The 25,348-nt window shown below is 31.4% G+C and overlaps 3 protein-coding genes across 3 annotated transcripts; all 3 read right to left on the bottom strand.

Annotated features, from left to right (window-relative positions):
- Positions 1-523: 523 nt before the first annotated feature.
- LOC118062259 (uncharacterized) lies at positions 524-1,429 on the bottom strand. Its single transcript, XM_035075990.1, has one exon. It carries the CDS (start codon positions 1,427-1,429, stop codon positions 524-526), a length of 906 nt encoding a protein of 301 aa, XP_034931881.1.
- A 12,105-nt stretch (positions 1,430-13,534) lies between these two features.
- Positions 13,535-16,599, bottom strand: LOC118061943 (uncharacterized; the record flags this gene model as incomplete). The annotated part of the gene is made up of 2 exons (XM_035075583.2): positions 13,535-14,531; positions 16,069-16,599. Coding segments are annotated over 2 exons (1,305 nt in total), but the record flags the coding sequence as incomplete, so codon positions are not given.
- Positions 16,600-19,620: 3,021 nt separating this feature from the next.
- LOC118061942 (protein EARLY STARVATION 1, chloroplastic) lies at positions 19,621-23,959 on the bottom strand. Its single transcript, XM_035075582.2, has 11 exons — positions 23,414-23,959; positions 23,224-23,315; positions 22,942-23,135; positions 22,286-22,325; positions 22,092-22,173; positions 21,891-21,968; positions 21,686-21,811; positions 21,004-21,125; positions 20,436-20,475; positions 20,270-20,344; positions 19,621-20,176 (listed from the first exon to the last, which is right to left on the bottom strand). The coding sequence occupies exons 1-11, from the start codon at positions 23,698-23,700 to the stop codon at positions 20,008-20,010; spliced, it is 1,305 nt and encodes a 434-aa protein (XP_034931473.1). The 5' UTR covers positions 23,701-23,959; the 3' UTR covers positions 19,621-20,007.
- Positions 23,960-25,348: the final 1,389 nt, after the last annotated feature.

Below are 25,348 nucleotides of genomic sequence, written 5' to 3' on the forward strand. Positions count from 1 at the left end.
TTTTGGTTAATGCTATTTGAAGATATAAAAGATAGATATAATAAAGAAAAAAATGTTTTTTATGAAGAGTGGAAAGCGAAGAAATAAAATAAACATGTTTCCGAAATATTTTTAAAGTAAATTTTTATATTTTTAAGATAAGAAATACATTTATATTATGTTTGTTTCTTAATTTTATCTTAAACAGTGAATAAATACTACTTTAATTTTTTTTCACGTAATTATATCCCTCAAATAATTGATTCAAAATTAATAACCACAAATTCTTTGCCGCCATCATTTCTGCTGGCAGGGGTTCTTCCTATTTTATTTGCTTAAAGGAAAAACAAGGATCAAATATCTAAGAACAGAGCACGATGTGATGATATTCAAGACTGTACAGTACTATTCCATTTCTATTCAAATCTTGATATTAATTTTGACAATTTTCATTTGCTTTCACTGAAGAAATTAACAGGAGAAAAGAGAAAATAAAGTAAAAAATAAATTACATGATGTATTTTGTTTTTTTGTTTCTCTCTCTCTATTGCGTGAGACTATTGAGTAACGAAACCCTAGTGTTAATCAAACTCCTAAACACTCTTTGGCCACTAGTTTCAATATCACCAATACACTCCTCCAAGTCTTGCATCCTTTTCAAAACCATCCTCACCTCTTCATATCCCTTCTTTCTCAATCCCCACAAGCTCTCAACACCAATTTCTTGAAATTCTTGGATTCCTTCACCAATCTTAACCTTCTTTTCCTTCTTCGGCAACCTCAGTCCAATCCAGGACGGTTTTCTTGACTTAAATGACAATGAGATTCCATTAAAAAGCGCAACCGAAACCAGCATGCTGACTTCGATAACATCTATAATAACACCAACCAACTCAGCATCAGCAACAGAGAGGCCTGAATCCAATCCCGGAAACTGGCATCGTGCGATGCATCGAACTGTGGAAACGAGTTTATCCATTTCTTTAGCCATTTTCTTGCGAGACTTGATGCATAAGGCAATCTTTGAGTCATCTTTCTTCCTTATAGCCACCTGGGCAGCACGTTGATCGTCTTTAACTGACAAAACTAATGTTTGGAAGATTCCATAAACATCGACGAAGCGAAGAAAGTCTTCAAGAATCTTCTCCGCCCATGTAGGCTGTCGACGAAGAGATTCTTGTGTTTGAGGTAGCTGAAGGATATCATCTAAACAATCTTGAACATCTTTAAGACGACTTAAGCCACCACAAAGCCAAGCAGAAGTTCGGTTTTCGAGCTTCGATGACCAAGTTTTGAGCTCGTCGATCTCATTTTTGAGCTGGGAAATCAAGGGGTGTGATCTGCATGGAAGACTAATGGATCTATTGTGGTAAGAGATGGGTGGCTTTGATGGAGTGCGGCTAGGGATTTTGTTAGGAAATGAAAGAGAGCGCTTGAATACGCCGGCCATCTCGAGGTGGTAGTGGTTTTTGGTGATGCTTTTATGCTTCTGGATTTTGGAGTTGCAATGTTTTCCTGTTGCGAGAAGACAAGGAAGGAGAAGAGGAGTATATAAAGGGAAGACATGGACAACTAAGGTGCACGAGGAAGGGGAACTGGATCCGCGTATAAATCCAGCTGTTCATTTAGTTTTAGTTTTAACCAAGTGGGTTTGCAAAACGAGGTGATGGTTTCCATTTCAACTGGAGAGGAGACACGAGGTTTTGACATGCCGGCTTTCTTTGGATTGTATTGTAGGCCAACTTTCATGTCTTCCTTTTCTCCAAGTCTTTCTTTCCCATATGGGAAGGATTTATTACGAGGTTAATCATTAGAATTCTTAAGAAATTAGTCACGTTGTACTAATAAATTAATTAAGAATGTTTAATGGTATGGTATAATTATTTTTTAAAATATTTTTATTATTCAAGAATACATTTAAATAATATTTTTTATTTAAAAAAAAATTATTTTTCACATCAACATATTAAAACAATTAAAAAATATAAAAAAATAATTTTAAATAAAAAATATTTAAATTTTTTAGAAACATAATTTCAATGGCATTAATTTCAAAACGATAACTTACTGTAAACTTAAAACTAATGATGAAAGTGTTTGCATGCAATTATGGCACACAGGGTGCATTACAGAGCTTACAGGCAGTAGCAGTTATGGAATTAGGGTGGAATCAGGGGCATAAGGAGGGGGGGGAAGCAGGCCCCCCCCCCCCCCATATATATATATACTAGACACTTGACCCGCGCGATGCCGCGGGTCATTTTTTTTTGCATAAAAAATATTAAAACAAATAAAAATTTAAAAATCTTGGGTTTTTCTGCAAAGTTATACCCAAAAAACTTGGGTTTGACTGCAATGCCTGACCTAAGAGTAATATTTATAATATTAATAATAAAAATAAACTTGCATGACCCAAGTTTAAGTTAGCCTGGCTGCAACGCTGGACCCAAGAATATTGGATGTGGGTCTAAATATAAGGTTGTGTCATAAAAGTGTGATAATTAAATAGATTGATTAAAAAAAACAACAAAAACAAAAAAATTAATGAAGAAAAAGAACAAAAATTGAATTAATTGGGTTAACCCTTTAAATCAGGTTATCCTGTAAAACCTGGGATTCACATCATGAAAGTTTGATAACTAAATAGAAAAACAAATGACGGGTTTACCCAGAATTAACTGGGTTAACCCATCAAACTAAGTTAACCCGTCAAGCCCAGGACACGTGTCATGAAAGTATGAAAATCTGATAATTAAATAGAAAGAAAATTAACTTTAACAAACTAAACTAAATGAAAAAAATAATTTGTCAAATTAGGCTAATCCATCAAACCCGAGATCCGTATCATGAAAATCTGATAACTAAAAAAAAGAAATTAACATTAACAAACTAAATCAAACAAAAAAATTCATTAACAAAAATTAAAAAGAAAAAAAAATAGTTATATAATATAATACAATACAATACAATATAATAATATTTATATTTATAATTATAATATAATAATTATAATAATATAATATATTAATAAGTAAATATATTAGTAAAAGGCATGACATGCCCGTGCGATGCCGCGGGCTTGTGGCATGCTTGTGTATTATTATGGATTTGTGAAAAAAAATCATATAAAAAAAATGTTACCATCCACAATATTTTAAAGGAAAAAACTACAAAACTATATTCTCAACCAGCTCAGTATTAAAAAAAAATCGATAAAAACAATTATAAAAAAAACACAAAAAAATGAAAAAAATAAGATGACAATTTTGGAAGAAAAAAAAGCAAAAAAAAAAAAAAATGAAAAAAAAAATGTGGGGAAAGTTAAAGCTAAATTTTCAACCAGCTAAATATTAAAATCATTTAAGAAAACACTGTAGCAATCTATAGTATTTTGTGAGGAAATATACAACTATAATTCTCAATCAGCTCAATATTAAAAAAAAATCAATAAAGATAATTTTGACAAATATAAAAAAAAACGAAAGGAAAAAAAAACATACATGGAAACACTATAACAATCTAAAGTGTTTCATGAGAAAATCTACAGTTGTAATTTTTAACCAGCTCAATATAAAAAAACAATAAAAACGACAAAGACCATTTAAAAAAAAACAAAAAAAAAAAACATATGGGAAAACACTATAGCAATCAACGATGTTTTAAGGAAAAAAGCTAAATTGTTAGCCGGTTCAGTATAAAAAAAATAAATTTGACAAAAAACATATTTGGAAAAAAAACATCGATAAAAAAAACATGTGGGGAAACACTGTAGCAAGGAAAAAATCATGTGGGAAAACATTGTGGTAATCTACAGTGTTTTAAATAACTACAAAGCTAAATTCTCAATCAGCTTAATATAAAAAAAAAATCGACGAAGATAATTCTGAAAAAAAAATTATTTAATAAAAAACCATGTAGAGAAACACTGCAACAATTTAGTGTTTTAAAGAAAAAAAATTAGAAAAACTAAATTATCAATCAACTCAATAGTAAAAAAAATAAAATCAACAAAAATAATTATGAAAAAAAAATATAAAGAAGAAAGACAATTTTGGGAAAAATTTAAAAAAACAAAAAAAACGTGGGGCAAGCTAAAGGTAAAGCTAAATTCTCAACCAACTCAATATTGAAAAAATAAATTCGACAACGATAATTTAAAAAAAAAACATGTGGGAAAAACACCGCAGACAAACAAAAACCATATAGGGGAAACACTGTAGCAATTCATAGTGTTTTTTTTTTTTTTAAAGCTACAAAGTTAAGTTTTCAACCAGCTCAATATAAAAAAAAAAAAACTGACAAAGACTATTTGTTTAAAAAAAAATTCAATTTTGGGTAAAAAAAATGAAAAAAAAATGTAAAAAAAAAAGAAACAAAAGCGAGAAAAAAAACACGCGGGGAAAGCTACAGTGTTTTAAAGAAAAAACCAAAAAAACTAAAATTTCAACCAGCTCAATAGCAAAAAAAATAAAATCAACAAAAATAATTCTAAAAAAAAAAGAAATTATGTAAAAAATGAAAATTTTAGAAAAAAAAAATAAAAAAAAAACATGTGGGGGAAGCTAAAGCTATATTATCAGCCAGCTCAATATTGAAAAAAATAAATTTGATAAAGATAATTTTTTTTAAAAATTATGTGGGGAAACACTGGAGCAAAAAAAAAACCATACAATGGTAACACTGTAGCAATCCATATTTAAAAAAAAAAAAAAAAAAACTACAATGCTAAATTCTCAACCAACTTAATATAAAAAAAATAAAATCTACCAAGATCATTTTGAAAAAGAAAAGAATAAATAAATCATAAAAAGAAAAAAAAAACAATGTATGAAAATATTATAGCAATCAACAATGTTTTAAAGAAAAAAGCTACATAGTTAAATTTTCAACCAGCTCAGTATTTAAAAAAATTTAGTAAAGATAATTTTGAAAAAAAATTAAAAAAAAAGAAAAAAAAAATTCAATTTTGAGTAAAAAAAGGAAAAGAAAAAAAACATGTAAAAATGAAAAAGAAACAAAAATGAGAAAAAACAAAAGCTCCAAAAAAAAAAACAAAAGAAAAAAAAAAAGGCAAAAAAAGGCTACAGAAAAAAAAAGAAAAAAAAACGAAATAAAAAACTGCTACAGAAGAGAAAAAAAATAATAATATAATAATATAATTATAATTATAATAATTATTATTATATATAATAATAATAATTATTATTGTTATTATATTCAGTATAATTAAAAGGCGTGGGGAAGCTACAGTGATTTCCCCACGCCTTTTAGAGTTCTTTAATATATATATATTATTAGTTAATTAAGTGTGGATGAGGTTTTTCATTCTACAAAAATAAGTTTTTTTACTGTAACTAAGTGCGATTTTTCAATTTGAAATTTTTTAAAATTAATTTACGTACCCTAATATAAATTCTGTAAATATAAATTTATTACTTTGCACAATAAATTTTGCAGCTAGTCAAAAACAAAAATATAAATATAAATTATAAGTAAAATTTTTCAACGAAAAAATTGAAATAGAGCCATCAATTAATTTATTTTTCATTAAACAAAACAAGGTAACTTAAATTTAAAATCTATTTTTATTTTATTTTGAGATGTTTGTTAATAATTTGATGAGGTTTTTTTATATAATTCTTCCATTTTTGCTTTATTTTTTTCTTAGATTTGCTAATTTTTACTAATTGTTTTTTGAATTCTTGTTATAGTGTTTTTTTTAATTAATTAGATATATTTCATTGGTTTGTTTTGATTATACTTTGATTTTTTTTATGTTTTTTTTTAGCAGAATCACCAAAATTATCAATTTTTTCTCATGATATATTTTTTGATTTTAGGTTGAACCATGAACAAAATAAGAAGAATTTAATTATTTTTTTCAAAAACAATATTAATAACTCGCAGCCTAGTGAACCAACTCCAATGTGTAATGTTAAAGTTATGATTGAGCAACTCCAATGCGCCTCAGTTTACAAAGAACCCGCGTTGATTAGTGAGAATAGTTCTTTATTATTTTTTGCTTTATTTCAAAGTTTATCAAACATAAATAATGCTTCGTTTTAGCTAATATTTCTTATATACTTTGTATGTTTATATTTGATAGATATAAAGACCACCATTAAAGTGATGAATGTATTATAAAGATGAAATTAACTTCGTTGCTTTGACTCAATTTAGTATTTTTTCAAATCTTTTACCTCATAAAAATATCATTATATGTTTATAGTAAGTTATTTGAATAAAACTAAATTATACAGGTTTTTTTATATCTCATGTACAATAAAGTAAAATAAATATTATATTTTATTATATTAATTATGGCCCCCTAACAAATAATTCTAGCTCTGTCCCTGGGTGGAATATCACCGTGCAGGGGTTGGAGAAAAAAACATGTGGGTTTTGATGATATATATGAAAGAATTAGAAGAAGTCCAGTTCAGGGCATCTAATAATGTACACTTGCATAAATTCGTTGCAATCTTCTATCAAGTCCCTTGTTTCTCTACCTACCTAAACATACAACACACAGGAAAAATTTTGCTGCCACTTGTAAATAGGACCAGCACTATACCAACTCTCAATAATAAAAAGATTTCTTCTACTTTTACAGTCATTTATTAGTTAATTTCTTAATTAACTTTTAAGATAAATAATCAATTTCAAGAATTAAATTCTCATATATATATATATATATATATGAAATTCGGGTCAACACACTCAATCTACTTCCATGAAAATTAAATAAACCTTAAACAAACATTATAATTTTGAACTTAATGGATCAAAAGATAGAACATGTATCTTTAAATCTTGAAAAAAAAGTCAGATTGATGCATCATTCGGATCAAATAATAGTCAATTAGCCACCTTTAAAGGCTTGGAAAAGATACATTTTTTGACAGTTCATCGTCCCACGTTCTCTTTTTTGGCATTTGTGATGCAGTAGCTCATTGTCATGACAATAATTGGTTCGATTTGTTTTATTAATCTTCTAGTTCATACCTTTTTTCTTACGAGATATGCTCGAATCTCCCCTCACTATGCTCGAATTTCCCTCATTTTAGCGAGGTCATGCAATTTGCTTAATTATGCAAATGTACTCATAATTAACTCACAAATAATATGCAGCACATATACAATTAGTGGTGAGAACTTGGTTTAAGATCGACATAAAAAAAATCTTATATTCAAGTTTTTTTGTAGTTTTTTTTTAAATAAAGAAAATATGAGAATATGTGTTTCTATCCCAACTTCCTTATATATTTATATATATATATAACCAAACACTAATTAAAAAAATCGGCGTGACTCGATATAGTAGTCAACATGAAATCATGGAAGCTTATAAAAAGCTGTGGTTTGAATGAAAAATCCAGAAAAATGATGGCTAGACAGAAAATGTGTTGATCGTAATTGTTTAATGTTGGTAAGAATTAAATATAAATCCAAGGAATGCATGTCCTATCCAATACAACTACTGCCTGGAGCTGTTTGCCAACTCCCAAGAGTTGTGGATTTATGACTGGTTTAGAACCATCAGCTCCCCCTCTCTCTACACCAGACAAAAGCCTTGGCTGGCACCGAGTAATTGGATGGATTGAGAGATGAGATGGCATGCCTACTTCTGGCCAGCAATTGACCATTCTTCTTCGTGGCATACAGAGAGCTTGTATACGACCAAAAAAAACTGAGTAAACCTATGGAAGTTGAAAGCTCACTTGCAAAAAAGTGAAAAACTATACCTAAAAGTCTAACTAGAGTCCTCTAATGTCAACCATGTTAATTATTAGTTTAACAAACGTTAGAACTGAACATCCAGAGCTCCAACCTGACCACGTTGTGTTCTGAGAACTAGGGTCACTCTCTTATTAAAACCAAAATATTCGATCAATTAACTAAAATCCACCATTGTTGGACTTACGAGACACTGAGAGAACTTAGACCAGACATGACAGATAAGCTTGGAAGAACTTATCCTCGAACCCTTTCTGCCTCTGACGTCCTGGGTTATGCTAGCTAGGAGATAAGATTTTAATTATAACTAACGAGATTCGTTTGCAAAACGGTGGTAGTATGTATGAAGCTTAGCGGCCCAAGAAGTTTTTTTTCTCATAAAAAAAGAGTGTTAATTAGGAGTTCGTACGTGTTCATACATATTTTTATCGATGATGGGTGTATAATATAGTCTTACTTTAGTGTCGAATCATCCCATGTGGAGATGATTAGAAGGCATCTTCACTGAAAACTTGAAGGGGGGGGGAAAGAGAGACAAGGTTCCACGTTTTAATCATTTAGTCTTCTTATATATATATAACATTCGTAGTTAGATACCATCTAGTTATTGTTAGGAGAAATAAGAGATAAAAGACAATGAAAATAAAAACATAAAATTAAATATTTCTATATGATGTACTTTAAAATAAGAAATATAAAAAAAAAACATCTTTATAAACATCTTATCTTTGTTTTCTATCATGAGATAATAACCAAATATTATTTTATTGTCTCATGTTAAAATAGATGAATAGTTAAGGACAATTCTCCTCTCTCTCTTTTTTTTAAGAAAAAAACTTAAATTCATTCTAAAATTATATAAAAAAATTATTTTTTTATTTTTATTTTTATCCTTTTAACCAAATATTTTTTTACATAAGATGACTCTCGTTATGCTTTTAAGTATAATTTTTAGTTAATTATTAATGATGATGTGTGTTCACACCCGCATTTAATATATAACTCTCTAAAAAGTTTACTCTACGAAATCATATAGTAGGTTTTATCCTTTTAAAATGCCCATCTTAAAGAGAAAAATATTTTTTATGATTTATAAGTGACTAAGACTATAGTCTCTTAGTTGATGTAGGATTGGTTGCATCATCATAGCTTCCCAACACAAGGAGTCTGGGTGGTCGCAAATGGTTGATGTCTCTATATTTATGACATCAATATATAGTAATATGTGCTCACACTTGTAAATGGTAATTCCCATAAGAGATTGCCTAACTAGAACCACATATTGAATTTTATCATTTTAAAAAATATCTCTTGGAGAGATATATATTTTTTATACTTATAATCGACTAAGATCTCGTTTTCTAATCGATACAAAATTGATGACATCATCAATTTCTATACTTTTATATATATAAATTTTATTAATTAAACTAAGCAAGCTCCTCAATCAATAACCTTTCTTCAAGTTATAAAAAAGTGAAAAATTCCCTCTATCCTAATGCGTAATTAATTTGTTTTCTACCAGTTTGGGAAAAAATTAATTTTAATATGTAAAAATATTCTAAAAATACCACTTGATTTTTTTTTATATAAAAAAAAAAGGCTCGTCCTTGCTTGAATTCTTCAGCACACTTTATTTGATGAAATGAAAATTTGTAAATATATGGTGCTTAATAAAGGACTTGCTTAATTAGATTTGTGGGGTGGGGAGGTGATGCCTTATCTGCTCCACCTAAACCAACGAAAAAGAAGCCCATTTAATAAAACCCTTTAGACAGATTACAATTTTACAGCCTGCCCAGCATCTCCCAAGTTCATTCTCTGATTTTTGCATCATTTTATACAACAAATACACGGTTATAAAATCCAGTCCGGTTTATGATTTATTCAAGAATCAAGTTATGGTTTCAATAAATTAATCTAGATTAAGTTTGATTAATTTAAAATAATATTATCATAATTTTTTTCTTAAAAGTTGAAACAATGTTTTTTTAAAAAAAATTTAAGTCAAATGGAGTCTCGTATAAATTTTTGACCATATTAAAAAGATAATGAGTTGATCTATTAGGTTTGCAAAAATTTATTTTTCCTTTATTTTATATGCTTTCAGATTATTTTAATATGTTGATATTAAAAATAAATTTTTAAAAATTAATAAAATATTATTTTAATATATTTTAAAACTAAAAATATTTACAACCCGAACACCCCTTTCACTGCTCTCCTTTTCTTGCTAAAGATACTTTAATTTTAGACCAGTGCGTTACCAGTTGAATATTTTTTTTGTCATGCGAAGGTTGATTTTGCAGTATAATATGAATAATTAATTCTGGATCGTGTATTTTTAGATGCTCAAAAGAAATTTTATATTTACTAATTAGCGTGAAAAAAAAATGATGTATTTTATTATTATTTTATTAATGATTCTTAGATTCTTTAGATTTAATTTACTAGAACCTGATTTTTTTTCAAAAAAAGAAAAAATCTTATTTCACTGCCTGTAAATTGTAATTGGACTCCCTTGCCGGAGGCCATTTGCAAGCGAGGGCTTCGCCATGCTAATTGTTGGAAACATTCGCTAGCCCATGTTCTCACCTAATTTTCACAAGCTCCACACATTAACTTTTAGGTCAATTTGTAATGAGGTAGTTTTTATTGTTATAATTTGAAAGAAATTATTTTATAAAAAATATTTTGTTTGAGATTAATTTGGTATTTATGTATATTTGGTTAAAACTATGATTGAAATTGAGATTGAATAAAAAATAATTTAGTGTATTTAGTTAATAATGCCTTTTAAATTGAGATTATAAAATAATTTATTTATATATATATATATTAATATTGATGGTTTTTAATTTAAATATATATATTTAACTATTGCTATTACATCATGAAATAAATAATATTTTATATAAAATATTTTTTATTGTTCCATTAAACTATCTACAATTCCATCACGTATGAAATACATCTAACAAATACTACAGTTTTCTTAGTTTTTTAGGAGAGCAACAACATCAGGTGAAATATAATCAGAAACAAAAATAGGATTGTGATCAATTCTGCAAATGCTACGTCATCAAGCGATCTCCGTCTAATTTATGTAGTGTCATTAAATAATATTTAACATTAGTTTTTCAAATAAAACACAATTAAAAATAAAAAAATTTTTTTTTTTTTTATTGGTCGGACCCGGTTTCAATGTATTTTTAGCTTCGAATCGGACCCAGTCCAGTTAGAATAGTGTAGCAATGCTCCATTATTCATGTGATTCCTCCACGCAAGAAGCAGCAAAGTTGTGCTTTTGGTAAACTTGTGGCACAACCATAATTTATGGTGGGTCCTACCAAAATAAAATTGTTTTTTTTGCTTAACCAAACAACAATATATGTTGTTGTGGGTGAACCTCACCCGCGGCCACAATATCAAACGGCCACGTAGTTCCTAAGCCTAAGAGCTTGGGAAACATCGACACCTTCGAATGATCATTCTTAGAAGAGAAAGTAAATCTTTTAACTCTAAATCACCTTCTTCAATGAAAAGTAATTAATGCTATAGGTATTTTACTGATCCTTTTATCCTAATCTAAATATACCCCATAAAGATTTTATCTTTGCTTAACAAAAAAAACTTTATTTTCTGTAGGTTCAAAGATCTATAAATACCTATGTGACCCAAAACCCTAGCACATCTTACAGTAATACCCTTTGTTCCATTCTCCATGGCTTCAAATCTCAACCCAAACATGGTTAGACTTAAGTTTACTTATTCATGCTTTTCATTTTTATCTATTATCAATCTTGTTTTGCTTATTTTTTATATATAAAAAAGTAATATGATCCATCATTTGCAATCTTATGGTTTGAAAGTTAACACCAGGTCCCCTGATTGGCACAAGACATTGACCAAAGTATTGAAAAGAACTAAAAGTGATTAATTAAGTAATTTCTCTATCATTCATCATCGGATTGATTGTATATCAATCTACCATCATGTCTATTTCAAGGATCAGTTACTCTATAGATGTTGAACTCACATGTAGAGTGAATCTAAACAACTTGATTAGAAAGTTATCAAGGGAAGGAAAACATGCAGATATCTATTAGGTTGAAACTAGAAATCACCAAAATAGCTACCACTATCATCTCCGAGCTGATTATCATCAACCAGTGTCAGGATTTCAGCAAGGCTATCACCCAAGACATGCTACGACCACTTACTATCCACAAAGACCTCAATATGGCTATGGCTATGATCCCCACAGCTATTACCCTGCATGGGTTTAGAGCTTCTCTTCATGGATAGATCAAAAAATGATTCAACCTAAACGCTTAAATTATTAGATAATGTTTCAAGATATAATTTATATTATTCTCTAACACATCCTTTTAAGTAAAAGTTTTTTAGACTTGAAACTTATACAAACTCATATTACCTTGTGCTTATTTTTTATCAAATAAATAGGGATGGTGAGATTCGAACTCATGACCACTTGGTTTTCAAGGCTTTGATACTATGTTAAAAAACTAATTCAACCTAAAAACTTAAATTATTAGATAAAGTTTAAGATATAATTTATATTATTCTCTAATAAATAAAAACTATTATTTTTATCTAGTCTCCTTCGTTTTTTTTTGTGTTTTTGTGGTGGTGGCCCATGGTTTACGTGGCTTCTTTGTCCATTGGTCTTGTAAATCCCAATTTTATTATAAAAGGATCTACACCAATTTTATATTTCTTTGAGAGTTTGGTTGCGAACTTATTTAGAGTTTATGGACTATTTCGTACTTACATAAACCATAATTAATCTGGCTCGATATAAATTTGAGAGCTGAATTTTCAGATTTCTTTATTTTCCTAATTGTTTTGAGATTTTTCTTTCTTTCTAGCTTAGACGTCCAGTTTAACTATTGCTTAAATAATTTTATAACTTATTTACAAAACATACTTGGTACTACACATTTAAGATTTATACGATCAGGGTTTTTGTAATTTAGAATTTGAGAAATACTAGGTTTTTGGAATTTTGCGTATAGAGTTATAAATTATATCTGGAAAATATAAATTATATCTGGAATTTTGGTAATTGACTTTTCCAAATTATAAATCTATGAACACAAGGCTGTTACATTGTTAACTGGAAAATATTAAGCATTAGATTTGGTAGATTTTGTTGTTTAAAAATCAGATAAAAAATATAAATAATATATTATGATAGCAGTTGTTTTTTCAAAATGTTTTTCACTTAAAAATATATTAAAATAATATTTTTTTTTATTTTTTTAAAAATTTATTTTTAATATAATAACATCAAAACAATCTAAAAATATATAAAAAATCATTTAAAAATAAATAAAAATAAAATTTTAAAAAAATCACCCCGTAATATTTATTTATTTTTCTTCCTTCAATGATGTGTCAAGTGCCAAAATGGCTTTGTGCGAATGCGATGGCTCACCTACCTTTCCTTCAACTAGCCAATGCATAGGGCAATTCTAGAATCACTCTGAAACCATTTAGCTATGGTCTATACAGAAAGGTAGATCATCATTATCACCTTTTTCTTTGCCCCGAACATAATTAATCTACTTAATGGGTGCTTTATGTAAATTAATTTTGATACGTTAATATAGTATATTTTGTTACATTATCGTGTTTTATTTTGATGAACTTAGTTTTGAAAACGCAGGGCTGCGCCCCGAGCACGAAGGGAGGTAGCGCTAGACCAGTCATCACCTTTAATTACCTTTATTAGTTTGGATTGGTGAACTGTTCTCGCCGGAAAACTCAAAGCACAACACCCACGACCACCAGAAAACTCAATAACACCACACCATATAATAATAAAACTATTCCTGCGGTCCTGTGATTAGAACCTTGATGAACAATAAACAATCCCTACAGGATTATGATCCAATATACTCGAATTAAAAGAAAATTCCCTCCACCTAGAATCCCCCAAACACCCTCCTATTTCCTTTCTTTTTACAAGAAATTAACCTCCAAAAAAAATAAAATTAAAAATCAAGAATATGACTCTAATTCTCTCCAAGTCCTAATCTACATATCTCCTCCACCGGAGGAGTATCCCACATGGAAGCCCTTTTCTTCATTTCATTGAAATCAACAGCACACTGCTTCGTGTTCAGACCCCGAATCCTCTTCCTTTCAGAGGCAAACTCCTTCCCTGCATCTCTATCGAAAATCTTTTCCCACCCTGCCTCAAAATCACCATGGGCATCACATAACTTAAGCGTCCCGTTTTCCCAGTTAGTCCAGCTCCAATCTTTATAAAGCCATGTCATGATATCACCGACACAAGTCCCTTCACAAACTGGCTTACATGGCCTGCATTTCGCACCACTTAGCGGGCCTGGACTTGACAATGCGGCCACCGGCACACCAAAACGGCTCGGAGGAAAATCATATTTCCGATCCGAAACAATGCAAAAGGGTAATCTTCTAGTATCAAAAGGTACACCTTGTGTGGTAAGCTGGGCCTTGAAAGCAGTTTCCGAGTTGAGTTGACGAAATCCGGCCGCGTCGAGTTGGGGAACTAAAGAAAGACGGGAAAGGGCCACCGTTGAAGTGTTGAGATCACCGATGCCAAGCCGGTCATTAAGGCCACCATAAGTGGACCCCGGTGGAACCAGGTAGTGACCTGGGATGAAATTTTCGGGACCCAACGGGGCATTCCAGTACCCGTCAACACGCGTACGAACTATCCAATCATACTTGAACCCCTTCAGGTTCTGGTATTCCTGGATCATTGTCAGACATCCTTCCACTAAGTTGAAGTACTGGAGTAGGCCCTGAAAGAATTAAAAGCAACAACACACACATGATCACCTTCATCATCTTGTTCATTATCAATACCAAGACGACAAGTAGTGCTTATCAGGTGGAAGTGGGGTCAACCGGAATCAATGGAGCGTGGTGGCACTTCCGAACACGACATTTTCAATGCTTGAGTGGGGTCCCATAAAATAAAATAAGTTAATGGTAAATTTTCAGTAAGATAAAAAAGTAAAGGTGGCTGCACGTAGAATTAATTATGGAAGTGATGGGATCGAGGTTTACACTATCTAAACATTTGTGTGTTCCGATACTTGAAATTTGGTTTCAATAGCCATTGTAAAGCTAATTATCCAAAATTCAAACAGAGCTGCATCCATTCCATTCCATTTCTTATCTGAACTTGGACTATCACTTAACCTCATGCTTCTTTAGAACATAATCGTCGATTTCAGATTCGTTTGGGAAAGTTGTGGCTTTTAGTTATGGCCATGGCTTCTCAAAAACCACAAATTTGCAGCTCCTGAAACTAATTACAAGTCATGCGCGAAATGGACTCTAATATTAGCTTTTTTGAGCACTTCCAAACACTTTAGAATTTTGCTTTTGGATGAAAAAAGATAGAAAAAAAAAAAAGGCGAAAGCTGGTGACAGCACTTAAATAGTGTTTGTTATTTTACTTTTTAAAAAATTATTTTTAAATAAAATATAAAAAGAAGATATTTAAAAAAAAAAAAGCAAAATGTCACCGCAAAAACAAGACCCTTGATGATACAACAAATTCAAAACACTAATCATCAAATTGAATTCGAAATATCCAAAATCCCCAATATATTCAAACCCAACCTCCTATGTTTTCCAACTCACAGCAGTCATGAAAATACCATATAATATTTAGAAGGTTTTTGTCAATCTCAGCAGGACGTGCTTGTAAATTTGTGTCTTAATTTGCTTAAAATTCCAGCAAAAACAACAGCCCAAAGGTTTCATAAACTATACAACAGCCCTTGTATTATTTGCCTAACTACAAGGTTATCTTAAAAGGCACGAATAATTATTATAAAAAGGTGTCACAAAAATAAAAAGAAAAGAATAATAGTAACACTGTTTTATTTATTCAAGGAAATGCCTACTGGTAGTGATGAGTGAATCCATGAAAATTCTCACAACTTTATCTGAAATTTGAACCCTCATGGCGCATCTTTTCTTTTTGAGAAAACAAAAGAGGAGACCACATTATTCTCTAAAAAGTTATCAAATCGTAATTTACCATAAAAAAATCATTAAGATTAGATTAAAAGCTTGTTTGGAGTATAGTTGTGGATGTTTTTTAAATAGTTTAATTTTTAAAAATTATTTTTAACATTAAAACATCAAAATAATTTAAAAACATTAAAAAATATATTAATTTTAAATTAATAAAAAAATAAAAAAAATTAAATATTTTTAAAATCCAGAAACAAACAAATCTTAAATCAGGTAAATATCCAATTGCTGAAACAAAATATTAAACCTTAAGAAAAACATTGTAGTGAAGGCAAAAGGGGGGCAAACCTGGATGCCATTAGGAGAATTAGCAGCTGTAAGGACACGGAGCTGAGGCAAGGTCTCGGGCAGAGGTTGAGGAATGATAATCCGGACAGAGGCGAGCCTTGGCACAGTTTTCAAGATGGAGAATTTGAAAGCTTTGTTATCAAAATTGCTGTGTAAAAAAAGGTCTGAATTTGGATACACTTGTAAAATATTCTTCACAATCGAGGGTCCAGTGAGTTCAAACCTCCTGGCCCCACCAACTAGACACACGGCTATTCTCGACCGATCCAGCTCATCTTTCCACTGAGTCGAGTCACTCGGATTCACAGGCGGCGAACTAGGGTGAGCAGTTGATGAAAGATTTGTTGCTGGGGAGGTGGAGGGGAGTGTAATCAGGGTGGTTTTGTTGAAGAAATGGGAAGCGAGAGGGGAAAGGGTGGAAAAAGGGTTGGTGGGTGTTAAGGAGATAGAGAAGAAAAGGAGGAGAGAGAGAGGAGGGATGATCAAGAGGAGAGGTTTCCAATCTAGATCAGAGAGCCATCTTGAGATTATGGAGTAAGGTCATTTTTTGGGGGATTGGTTCAGCATGTTATGCAGGTGAAGAAGAAGAAGAAGAAGAATAAGCGTTGGATCTTGGTTTTGGCTGCACCCATGAAGAGGGAAATTGCTGAAAATCTTGAAGGAAAGTGAGGGCTTTTTGCTCTGGTTTGGTTATGGTGTGGCCTTTTTGGTTTGGTGGAAAGGAAGAAGATGATGATGATACATGGGATTTTCGGTGTCAGGAATGTAGAGTGTTTTTTGGCTTGATCATGTGAAATTGGACCATGCTTAATTGATTTGTTTCTTGCTTAAATTTCAAGTTTGTGGCCGTAATTATGCCGTAATTAATTAAATTAAATTTACTTGTAATATAGTTTGGTAACGATGGATGCCTGAGATTCTGGTTGGGGTGGTGAGTGGATTCATTACCAGATGTACATTATTTTTAGCTGTTAGGAACACCATCAACCCAATTCATGACAGCCTTTATTATAATAATAATAAATAAATAAAAAAACAAGGAGATACGAAAACTGATAATTTAATTATTCATCCGTAATTAATACAGTCTTTAACAGCTTAGTAGTTACTGGTTTATAGGAGTTTGCTGGCGTTCCGGTCAAATTTCTTTTAGATTTAATAAAAAATATTACATGGTACATAATTATGTGATATTATTATTAAAATATATATATATATATTAATTTTAAAATATTTTGACAATATTATTTATCTAGTTCGAATTTAAAATAAAATATTATATATTATGCTTGAACATCCGATGTTGAGTATAGAAATAAATTTATATTCATGTAATACAGCGGTTCTAGCATGATTCTCTCGTTCACTCGTTACGATGCGTGAATAAACCACTGCTTGGGAAAAAATAATAAGGCATTTTATTTTATTTTTGCCTGGTCAAGAGTCTCAAGACTCGTGCTCGCAGGCATCAAGACATGTACCGTACAGCTGTACAAAAATGTGTGATATTTCGCCTTTCACAGTGCCTTCCCTAGCTTTCTCGCCCGCCCAATATTCTTGAACGAAAAAAAAAGAGGATGCAAAATTGAGACCAACTACTTTAATTTTTGAGATCTTGTATTATTCTATGATGAATAGCAAGTAATTTACATCACTGAATCGATTTGTACGGGCTCTTTAATTCGCAAACCAATCTTATAATAGATATTAAATTCAATCCAATTTAACGGGTGATTTGAGAACCTAACCAAAGTTAGATTTCACTTAAATTATTTAGACATTAACGTGATTAAACTTGAATAACCCAACAAGATGATTCATGATCTATTCAGCCGAACACAAATGTAATATGATCAAATCAACCAAAAATTATTGATTTAGAATGACTTAATAACCTCAAATTAATCTAGCAATCTAGTGACTCAAATCTTATACTTGGTCAAACTCCCGATTGGTTTTTAATGTCGCATCCAACATCACTGTGATCTTTAGAAATTAAAAGAAAAAATTTAACAAATAAATGACATCTTGTTTTTATAAACAAAATAACTTGTTTATAGAGTTGTTACTTAGTATTATGATCACTAAGAACTATAATTAGTCTTAAGAGATTTTATGATACAAATATGTTTATTTATGTTTAAAGGAGGATATTATCACTTCTAAAATATCATATCTAAGATAAGCTGCATTACTGATTTTGTCTTAACTTACTAATAATTTGTTATATCATGGTTTCCCTATAGTATTTCTAGCTCTGATATTAATAAATATTGGGTTAATATTCTTAACTCTAGTATCAGTAAATATCAAAATTAATATTTTTTACTCTAACATCAATAAATACCGGGGTTAATATTTTTAACCCCAGTGGTAGTAAATATCAAAAAGTCAATATTCATCATCTATCCACTTCCATACATCAATATTAGGTCAAGTTATAAAATAGACATTAAAATCAAGAATAGCAAAAATAAACATTTAACCTGTAAAGAAGGCTTTGGCTCTTTTATTCTAATATCTTATCAATATTTATTTTTTTAAAAAATTTAATATATAAAGAGCTTCAGTGAGTCATCTTATTTGGACCAAACTTTTAATAAGTTTGGTAAACTTATTATCAATCCCAAAAATACATGCAAATAAAAATATATTTTTTTTATTTCAATGCCAAAAGCACAAATATATATTTTTTATGTTAAAAACACAAAATGATTTTTTTTTATGCTAGACATAATTTTTTTTAAAAAAATAAATTATGCAAAAGACATTTTTAGGCCTTATTTTTTGTCCATGGCCATAATTCAAAATTTTCAATGGTTAACACACACACGCCATCTTTTTCACTATTTCACTCACACACACTAAAAATTATCCATAAATAACTTGAAGCAATAACAAACACAAAATCATCCAAAATTCAGATAACACCTTCTGAAAATTTCGGCCAGCATTATAGGCAGAAGAGAGAGAGGGACGGAAATTCCTTTATTGTTGGTGGGTGTTATGGTGACAACGATGAAGATGAAGGGGTGCAGTCTCGTAGTTGAGCAAAGATTGAAATAAAGGTGGTGAAGGGGAGAAAGGCTTACTCGAATTTTAAAAATCAAATTTGAAAATAAATTTATTTATAGTTTGTTTAAACAAAAACACACTATGGTCCATAATTCTTCTATAAATGATCAAATTGCAACCTCAATCAAAAATCAGAATAGGTTAAAATTGAATTATAACACTTACATTTATGGTACGAAGTCTAACAATCTCCAGATATACAAGCTCTCTCCTCATTTTTCATGTAAATATTATTTAATCCATGAGTTTTTATTAAAATAACCGGTCAATCCCTATAGTTTAAAAAATAGAATCTTTCTATTTGAATCGTTTCTTATAACTGAGTTCTTCCATTAGTTTTCCATGATAATTTAATTATTATTTTACTAAAATATCCTTCATTTCTATTGAAATATCAAATTTTACCTATTACAAACAAAACTCAAAGAATAGGCAATTTGGACATTTACTAAACAAGATCAACAGTCAAATAACATCTAAAAAACAAGGATTAACTTGTAAAATCTCAAGAAACCAGGGGCTGAATAACATCTTGCATCCATAGTCGAGAGAGGAACCAATGACATCATATTGATTCCCTCTAAAAAAAAAATAGATACAAAGAGAATAGAAATAAAATACTACTAATCACTCCCTAAAATTCCCCACCCTATTCTAGGAAAATGATATATCATCCAATATTTAGACAAATAGAGAGTGCCCAAAACCCAGGATGCATTTGTCATCCAAAGAATGAATAAATGAAAAGCACTAATTCACAATACTCTTTCGTGGGACGTTTTAAACAAATATGATTGATTGGATTCAGATGAGATAAATATGAAAACACCTAGAACAAAATAAGGAACCTGAAAAATCAGGTCTTCATTGTGAGGGAGGGAGAGGGGAGTCTGGCAAGTCATCGACTGGAGGTGGAGGAGATGGCCCGAAGTCGAGATTTGGGTAGACACCCGGTGGCCTTTCCCGGGGTTCGATTGATAATAACTGGCTTGAATCACCCACGACATCAGCCCATCCATAATGAGGTTCAGCCCTTTTTTCAAAAACATGAAATTTTTAAGTTAATCCAATTGTATAAGTGAAATTTACATCTTTAGTGCAAGTACTAAGAAAAGCACATTCTTACTCATAATAGGTTTCTTCGTCCACAACAATATCCCAGCTTTCACTTGTCGTGCTTTTTCCGTATTTGTGAACTTTCCTGTAGGATAAAGAATCATTGGATGATGGTTGCCAATACAGCATGCAGAACAGCATGCAGAACAAACTAACATATAAACAGAGTTGCATACCCGTTTCCAAAATGTTCCTCTCCCCACGTCCTTGACCAGCCTGAACATGAAGCACAGTAAGTTACACCAGACTCCAGAAACTATGTAAATATAGTCAAACATGGACATTTCAATCAGACAACTCGATCAAGTCATTTTGACAAGAACAACTCATGGGCTGAGTTAGTTCCTGTTCCCCTCCTAAATACATGGTAGAATGTCCTATCGAGTCCATTTGTATTCCACAAGTGCACATCAGTGATGCACTGGATTTCTTAATCTCCACAGCTAAAGCGATGAGAAGAAAGGAGTTTGAAGCTGTAGTAGAAACTAATTAGACCTGCTTACAACAAACCTAGCAAGTTAGGAGTTCAAATATGTGAGAGAAGTTAATCTTCCTGGATTGTCAATGTTGGCGGGTTACTGTGAAAGTGAGTTTCCAAATCAATGTATGGGTAATGAGAGTATCCTATGAAGAATGTACTTGAATAAGTTTCTAATAAACAAAGGCAGTGGTCTAAAGTAAAATCAACATAAATAATTAAAGGAGATTAGGTCAGAGGCACATATAACATGAGTAAACACATACGTCCACCAATTGGAGAAACATGCCATGTCTCTCCATGGCGTGAACCTATGCCAGCAAAGAACTTTTCTTCCCACTTGTCTCCCCATTTGGTTCCCAATTCAGTCTCGGCCCATTTATCTGTCCTGAGGAGTGAAACAAGAACACTTGGTGAAACTATTTTCAAGCTCTTCCAATTACGAGGTTAATTGAGACACATGAGGAGGAGTAAAACTTGGTGCAATCTTTCCATTATTCCCAAAGCAGAGTGATAGGTACAAAGAAAGGAAGTGCTATTGAAAAATTTAGACCATTTAAGTTTCACATATTTTCTGAGATATTTTTATTGTATCATTGTTCAAAATAATGACCGCTTTCTAAAAGTTTCCAAGGACAGAAACAATTATTCATATATTTGGTTTCAACGCATATTTCATGGTAACTGTTCCTCCTACATCTACTGCACCTTCAGCATCTGAAATCCTGAAAATTTCTATACTAATAGTTAGGCTGTGAGTCATACATGCTTCCACCAGACCTTTCAACTGTTTATAACTGATCTCAAAGCCTCTTTTCTTAAGACATCAATAGATTAGTAATTTGACATGGATGATGACAGATAATGAGTATACAAATGTCCAAAATTATAAGAAAGCTAAAAGCAGATTGAAGTCCAAAGAAAAGATATGACGGGGAATGGGAAAACCATTTTGTAACAGAGCCTCTTCCATCGTAATGCTCTCCCCACTTCTCCCACCATGACTGCTCATTCAATCTTCCATACTTATTTGCTCCTTTCTCAGTCCAGCCTTTAGCATCATATTTCTCCCACCTGAGTCCAAAATTAAAGCATACTTAACCAAAACAACTAATATTCACCATAATCACTCTGCATTGGAATATTAGCTTACCATTTCTCATACCATCCAGCATTTTCAGTGCCTGATTTCGCTTGTTTCTGTGCACTCCTCTCTATTCTTGCAAGATTACTGCAGTAACAAAATAAGAAAGTGATTTATTTATGAAAAGTTCAAACCATGATAAACAGAAGACACTCGTTTCATGACCAAAGCTCAATTTTATTTGCATAGGCAGCATGGTAGAAACTATACCTCCATTCATCTTGATGAAGCATCTCTTGCCATGTTTCCCACCACGAATCCCCTTCAGCATTTCTTCCAGATTTCTCCACACCTAAGAAATATGAACTCGATTGAGGGTGAACACTTCAATATGATTAAACCTCCAACCCACTAAAATTGAAAATAATCATCATGTCATGTAAATGATAAGACAAACAATATACCTAGCTCTTTGTATCCTGTCCAGTCACTTTTCTCCCACCACTGTCAAGGAGATCAATAAATCCAATTAAATGCATCCACCTGGGATGATACTTAGTGGGGTTATAAAATCAATGACAAAGTTGAATAAATTGAAAAAAAAAAAAAAAAAACAAATCATGACAATTGACTAGTAACATCGAGCTGAACATTTCAGAAAGCTCGCGTCCATAACCTTTATCACCATTCCTACCAGATACTGGAAAAGAAAAGAAGGGAGCAAAGACAAGATGCAACCTTTCATAAGAAATTGCGTCGGCATCATCAACAACCTTTACTACGGTGTAATTCAACTTAAAGGGGGTGATTAGTTATAAAATCAAAACCTTGAGGATGATCAAGTCCTAACTTAATGAATTTTGGATACTGGGACTATATTCACATCGGATAGTACAAAAATGGATGTAAAACTGGTTACCACCTAGAATCTGGATTCAAAATCAGAACAAGTTCATTGCCGTCACCCATAAAAAAAAAAAGTAACATCCTGATAACCATTTTAGTAATGAATTGGTAAAAAAACTGATTCCGATACCGTTTTCGATTCACTCCCATATCAAATCAGATGCTCAAACAAGCAAAACATCATGTGATTAGGAAACAAAAGAAGAGATTATACCGTTTCTTCCCATTGGGTGGAATCATCATGTGATCGACCACCCATCTTCGTCCATCTACATCTATACCCATTTGCGCCAAGATCCTCTCCACTTTCTCGAAACCAAGTACTTCCATCTTCATTAGTCCCAGTCTCACTAACATTTTCCTTTAACAAGTTGATGCCCATATCTTTCTCATTTGCAATGCCAGTATCTACACAAGCCAATCATTCAGCAAATTGTTCAAAAAACAAATCACTTTGAACTCAACGCAAAACCCAATCCAAGCAGCGTGAAATTACCTCGCTTCGGCGGCGTATCTCGCGACTGTGGACCGGTGTTTCTCGGCGTACATCTCGGATAAAACTTCTCTTGTTTCGTACCAAACCGAGACCTACAGCATTAATTTCAAAAAACAATTAAAAATTAAAAACTCATTATAAAAATTAAGTGAAATTGGTAGTAAAATCACAGTTGAGTGCAGCGTCATACTGGTGAGAAGGAAAAGGCAATGCAGGAATGGCTTGGAATCGACTTCTATGAGAGCGTTTCTCCTCGGGTTTCTCAACACTATTACCCGACCCGGACGCTCTCCGAACTACTGAGTCAGAGCAGCAGCAACTAATTCGACTCACCCGAACTCCGTTACCGTCGAGGAACAACCTCCGCTTCTTCTTCCTCGAGTCCAACCCATGGCTATAAGCGTGGAACGGAGAACTGCTGAATCGGCTGAGCTTGAAACCGAGGTGAGCCGTAAAACCACTAGAACTCGCCGCCATTAATTACGAAAATGCCATCCAAGAGACAGCAAGTGTGGTTTTTTAAGTGATGGAAGGAGAGAGTGGAAGCTTCGAATTCTAATAAATAAAATAAAATTGGAACAGGTACAGGCAAAGGAGAGAATATCGGGGGATTTAAATATAAAAAAAAATTGTTGGTGAGACGTTTGCTTGACGAAGGATTTCTAGAGAGAGAAAGGAAGAGAGGAGGAGAGATGGGGGCGGTGAGTGTTGGGTGAGTGAGAGAGAGAGAGAGAGAGAGAGAGATCAGATCGGCAATGGCTGCGAATCCCGGGATTTAATCATACACGTGACTAGACAGGTCCCACCTTTGTGCTTTGTGATCCCTTCTTCCTGTCTCCTTTTTACACCTGTCTCTTCTTCAGCCCCCCTCCCTCACTCCTTTCTTCTTTCTTTGTTTTTTTTCTTGAGCTGGTACAAATTACAGTTTTAAATTAACTCAATAATTGGTTGATTCAGCGATCCATTATTAATGTGGTGGATGATATTTAGTATTTTTATTTAAAAATATATTAAAATAATTTATTTATTTTTTAACATTATTATTTAAAATTATAAATAAAACATCAAAAAAAATATTTATTTAATGATCTTTCAAAATAAAAATGCTTTTAAAAAATATATAAAGAAAATTAGTATATTTTCAAACGAGTTCTTAAAAAAATATATTTTATTTTAAAATATATTTTTTTCATCAAATCAATATAATTTTAATTTTTTTTTAAAATTATAACTTAAATTAACTTTTCAACTCGGGTCACAATAAATAAATTTTATGGATAACTAATTATATTTTTATTATTTATTTTTTGTACTATATTTTAATTAAATAAATTTTATAGTGTTTCATAAATAACTAATGGGATCATTTTAGTTATTTTGTGAGTTATACTTTAAATAAAAATAAAAAAAGCAATACAAGGTGAGAGAGAAATACGAAGAGAGATATTTTTATTATTTTATATGAGATATTTTTATTATTATTTATCTTCTCCTTGTATTTATTATATAAAAAAAAAACTAATAAAATATAGCACTATAAAATTCTTCACCGCAACCTATATTTTTTATTTATTTATTTATGTGGGTGTCCGGACCAGCTTGCGCTCACCATGACTAATCCCATGGCTCACTGAACATAGTACACGCTGAGACTTGAACCCAGGAGGCAGAGATAAGGAAGCCCTTGCCACCGCTGGGCTACAAGCCTTGGTGTACCGCAGCCTATATTTTGAACATGGAGGTGGTACCCTAAGGGACAAACCAATAATCATAAATCTCGAAGAAAAAGAAAACAAAAGGAAAAATTCAATAATACATCATTATATTGAGAAACGGCAAAGCTTACTCCGAGGATTTTGATTGAGATTTGACTAACCTGGAGATGGATACAAGACAGTGTAAACACAGAGACAAATGCTTATTTGATCAATTCAAAAACTCCATTATTCAAAACTTTATCATCTACAGATGAACAGAGAAAAAGCAAATTGAAATTTGTATTTTCAAAATATTTTGAAACTGTTTTCTAAAAGCCATCCACCATATTTCACAAGTACTTTTGGTTTTGTGACAAGATAATAAAGATGCCTCTATTTGGATTGTTGTTTTCAATAATTTTTGCCTT

This window comes from Populus alba, chromosome 5, assembly GCF_005239225.2.
Source record: "Populus alba chromosome 5, ASM523922v2, whole genome shotgun sequence".
NCBI classification, from domain to species: Eukaryota; Viridiplantae; Streptophyta; class Magnoliopsida; order Malpighiales; family Salicaceae; genus Populus; species Populus alba.